Raw genomic sequence first — 5,288 nt, forward strand, 5'->3', positions numbered from 1 at the left:
ATGATTAATTGGTAATGTGCTCTTTCATACCAACAAAAAGAGATATATGGGTGACTCACAAATGAATGAAATGATCGAAAGAGATTGACAATGTGCACCAATGATGTTGTTACCATTGGAGATGCTCTAAAAAGTATTTTTTTTTAGTAGAGAGGGTAGCCTTAGAAACATTAATAAAATTTTATATATTACAATCAATTAAAATAAATATAGTATGAAGTAACCAAGGCAAATAACTATAATTTTTTTTTACAATCAAAATTTAATACAACTATATATTTGTAGTTATTTTATTAGATAAGAAAAATGTAATAAATTAAATGTTTTAAGAAAGAAATAGGTGCCTTCAAATTAATTGAGAGAACCCATATAAATCATTTGAACACAATTCTACTAGAGTTATTGGAGTTAATAGAGTCTGAAACTATGCTGCAAAAAAATAGAGCCTCAAACTAAAACAGTGACACACCAGAACTCATATTTATAAAACTGTTGCAAACATACAAACTAAAAATAAAAAGCAATACCAAATACAGAAAAAAAAAAAAAAAAAAAAAAAGGAAAGACTAGAAAAACAAAAGTACAAGTTAATAACTAAACAGCCAGAAGTTACTTTGGGGATTCTACATCGTAATCATCATAATATTCATCTCCTGCTTCATGCTCAACTTCTTTCGTTCCCAAAGGAAAGTAGTCAACTTTGTCATCACCATAAATCTTAGCCATAACCAAGTAAAACGACACTCCAAAAATGGCTACTCCAACGAAGCACCAACTGAACTCAAGTGTTATAAGTGACTTAGCCCTATGAAGTGCCTTTTCTTGGGGACACTTGATCAAAGTATGGCCATCAACTTCATACAAAAAGCAACCCTTAGACAAAAGCCGAGGAGTGTACAACATAACACCCAAAATATTAAACCAAACACCTTGGAAAAATATACTAAGAGACCTCACAAAACTGACCGCGAAGCTATTAGGGAATCCTATTCCCATTAGGGTTGTGACCAAAGACACGAAAATGATGAGTTGTAGGAAGAGATGGTAATGGCCTTCGGTGCCTCGGTGGTCGGTAGAATGAAGGACAAAGAGAAGAAGCTCTTGTGCAAAGGCCACAGAGGCAAGGAGATAAGCCAAGATGCGCGGAGCCTTGGGCCGAGCTTGGTCTAGAACGATGACTAAGGCTGCATAGACGAAGATGGCGAGGGAAATGGAGGCGTGCTCGAAGTTGTGGAGATGGTTGGTGGGAATGGTGCCGTCGGGGTCTAGTGGTTGGTGCTTTTTGGGGGCAACAAAGAGCTCCATGGTGATGGAGGCTGCACTGCTTGCCATGATGAGGAAGAGCTCGGCGTATCTGAACTTGGTTGTGGGGAACCATAGTTGTGAAGTGTAGGAATTTGGGTGAAGAATATGGAGCTTTGTGTGGTTAAAGAGATGCCATAAGCCTATGACCAAGAAAGCAAGGCCTGGTGCTATGTGCCCAACCAAAGTTCCCATGTTCTTCTCTAATAACCCAAAAATGGTAATGATCAATATTCTCTTGTTTAGGACTTAATATATAGAAAACTCGAAACAATAGTTATTTTGATTTTGAAAGGTTGAATAATGTATGGTGTGCATATGAAGATGTGGGATAAAGATATATAAATATATAATGATAAAAGAGTCGGGCCTACATGTTCTTGAGATGGGCTTTTCCATAATTTTTTATTTTATAAAACAAACATGTGACTTCTGCATGTTAAATTTTATATATAAATACCCACTCTATATCTCTACATAGCTTGCACATTAGAGCATCTCCAATGTTATGGCGGGCTAAGATGCTATTTTGAAAAAATACAAAATTTAATATTATATTTAATTAATATAATTTTTAATTAAAAATAATAAAAGAAAAACAAAGCAACATTATTAATAATGGGAAGGTTGCCAAATATTAAAGTTGAATATGCATTATTTTGTTTAAGGACTTACTTTAACATAAACACTAATTTTGGTCACGCCCATTAATGATGCTTTTATAATTTTATTAAACATAATTCAACAAAAAAAAATGATATATTATTATTATTCATTTCCATGTATATCAATAATATAGTTTATCTCTTTCCTTCCTCAACTATAAATCAATTTTATTAGTTAAAATACATAATTAACTCTGAATTTATTGCATTAGAGTAAATTTTCGCTTTCAAAATATTACATTTTTATGTGTAAACTTATTTTTAGTGATAAATATATTTAATGTTAAATATTGTAATTTTATACTTATTTTTTTTATATTGGTAGGTATTCCATTACTTATAAAATTTTATTATTAAAATATATAGTCTTCTTCGACACATTTCTTTTTTTTTTTTAATTAAAAATGGGCATCTTCAAGACACTTCACGTGTACAAAAAGGCCAAATAATAATTCACAAAAATTATATTGTGATTGCTTTCAAAGATTTACAACTTGCAAGAGTAGTGAAAGAAATTATTGAACATCTAATCAAAATCATTAATGATTTTTATTTTAGCTGAATTAATAAGTACTATACTTCAAATAGTTAATTTGTGAACATTAGTAGATACTAATTTATAATAATAAAGTCACTCAATAGTTTTTTGTGGCAGAAAAGGAGGCAGGAAAGTTTTTTTAAGAGGCCAAAAGAGTAAAAAAGAAAATTGAAGAGGCTATAATGTCTATGCGGCTTTTTCTATAATTTTTTTTATACTTTTAATCTCTCTGTAACACGTGATCATAATGCATGTACCTATGCAGTTTTTTTGTTTAATTTTTTGTTAAAACTTTAACTTTACCCATACATAAAAATGAACATGTGGTCACAGTAAAAGAAACACGTGGTCCTTTCTAATATTGTTTTGTAGTTTTTTTTAAATAAATTTAAATTGTAGTTGAGAAACTTTGGAGCACTTTTAATGGAGTAGGTAAAATATTTTATTTTTTATAATATAGATAAAAAATTGTTAAATATTCTTTTAATGGGTAATGTAAATTTTTTTTTTACTTAAATGAATAGTATTTCTCTATATATAGTGAAACATTATTTATCAAGCTATAAATATTTTATTATTTTTTTATAAATTTTTGTATTCATATGAGTGTGATACTATTATATTTAATTATAAACTTTTGTATTTATATGAGTGTAAATTTTATTTTATTTTAATTTTGAAAGGTTGAATAATGTTTGGTGTGCATTTTAAGATGTGGGATAAGAATATATATATATATATATATATGTGATATGTGTGCAGCAGAGAAATGATAAAAGAGTGGGGCCTACATGTTCTTGAGGTGGGCTTTTTCATAATTTTTTATTTTATAAAACAAATATGTGAGTTCTGCATGTTAAATTTTATATACAAAGACCCACTCTATATCTCTACATAGCTTGTACGTTATAATTTCATTAAACATATTTCAACAAAAATAAAAATGATTTATTATTTTTTTTTATCAAAGGAAGAGAAGCAGAACAACAACCAAACAAATTACAACTGACATATAAAATCAATCCTCATCCTACTAAATAGAATAAGATTTCTCCTATCTAGGAGAAGAATTCTAGCTTTAATTGCTTGCTTAATTAGCCGATCAATGTGAGAAACTAGGCAAAACTTTCCCTTAAAAAAGACAAACATTCATGTTCCACCAAATGAAGTAAACAGCCGTAGCCAAGACAGCAGATGTAATGGCTGAAAACAATGACTTTTTCCTCTTAGAGTTCACCCAAAGCAGCCATTCAACATGTTGAAGAGGCCATAACTCCGAACTCAGCCAAGATTGAAGTTGCTGCAACACCTTTCGAGAATAAAGACAATCAAAGAAGAGATGCTCATGATAGTCTCTACCATAACCACAAACTGCACAATCCAAATAATTAATAGCAATCTTCCTCATACTCAACAAATCTCTAGGTAAAAGTTGATGGTTTATAGCTTGCCAAAAAAGGAATCTATGTTTAGGGACGACCAATCTACACCAAATAACATAACAACTACTATTACTCATATCCAGATGAGAAAGAAAGTTGTTGTAGAGCTTACCAATCCGAAATTTGACCCAAACTTTAGCTGCAAGGATGTCATCCTGAGAAAAACTGATTTTGAGATGATTCAATTTTTTCCAATACCAACTCACATTAGCTTTCACCTCATAGTCCCAAAAATCTTGGCTCTTTAAATAAATTGCATTAATCCATTTCACCCAAAGAATATCCTGTTTAGTAGATAAAACCCAAATATACTTGGCCAGAGAAGCTTTATTAAAGTTACTGCCCTCTCGGAATCCCAAACCACCGAAGCACTTGGGTCTACAAACAAACTCCCACGACGCAAAATGCAATTTATTAGCTGAACTAGAGCCTCCCCAAAGAAAACTACGACACAATCTGTCGATCTCCTTAACGACCTTTTGAGGAAGAATGAAAATAGACATCCAATAGCTTCTAATGCCAAGTAACACATATTTAATGAGTTGAGCACGACCTGCAAAAGATAAGTGACGACTCATCCAACTATGCAATTTTAAACGCATATTAGAAATGATAAGAGAACAATCAGCATCTCTCCATTTGGTAGGTCTAAGTGCAACTCCCAGGTATTTGAGAGGAAATGAACCCTCTTCAAGGTTAATCAAGGCAGCAATTCTTTGCTTCTCAGCTTCCTTTACGCCTCCAAAATAAATGTGGGATTGAGAAAGATTGGCTATCAGACCCGAACAGGAACTAAACTCATCAAGGGCATGTTTGATTACCTTAACAGAACTAAAGTCCCCTTTGCAAAAAATGACAAGGTCATCAGTAAAGCACTAACTAACCAAGCCCAACCGATTACAAAGCAGATGTAACTTAAAGTCAGCCATAGAAGGCACTTGGAGCAACAATCGAGTAAGATATTCCATAACTAAAACAAAAAACAAAGGAGACATGGGTCCCCCTGTCTTAGCCCCTTTTTCCCATCAAAACTACCCTGGACCCTACCATTCATGAGCAGAAAATAGGTGGAACCTCTAGTACAGATCATGATCCAAGCAATAAATTTTGAAGGAAAACAGAAAGCTTTGAGAAGATCCTCCAAAAAGTCTCAATCAATCGAATCATAAGCTTTACTCAAGTCAATCTTCAGAAGAATTCTCGGAGAAATACCCTTCCTATTATAACCCTTAAGCAAGTCTTGAAGAATGAGAATATAATGAGCGATAGACCGGTTTTTTATGAACGCCCTTTGATTACCATTAACAATAGATGGAAGCACAAGCGTAAGCCAAGAACATA

The 5,288-nt window shown here is 32.3% G+C and overlaps 1 protein-coding gene across 1 annotated transcript; it reads right to left on the reverse strand.

Moving 5' to 3' along the window:
• Window positions 1–334: 334 nt before the first annotated feature.
• Window positions 335–1,503, reverse strand: LOC133783805 (uncharacterized). Its single transcript, XM_062223424.1, has one exon. The coding sequence runs from the start codon at window positions 1,495–1,497 to the stop codon at window positions 610–612; it is 888 nt and encodes a 295-aa protein (XP_062079408.1). The 5' UTR covers window positions 1,498–1,503; the 3' UTR covers window positions 335–609.
• Between the last annotated feature and the right edge of the window lie 3,785 nt (window positions 1,504–5,288).

The sequence above is a fragment of the Humulus lupulus genome, chromosome 6, assembly GCF_963169125.1.
Source record: "Humulus lupulus chromosome 6, drHumLupu1.1, whole genome shotgun sequence".
In the NCBI taxonomy this organism is placed as follows: Eukaryota; Viridiplantae; Streptophyta; class Magnoliopsida; order Rosales; family Cannabaceae; genus Humulus; species Humulus lupulus.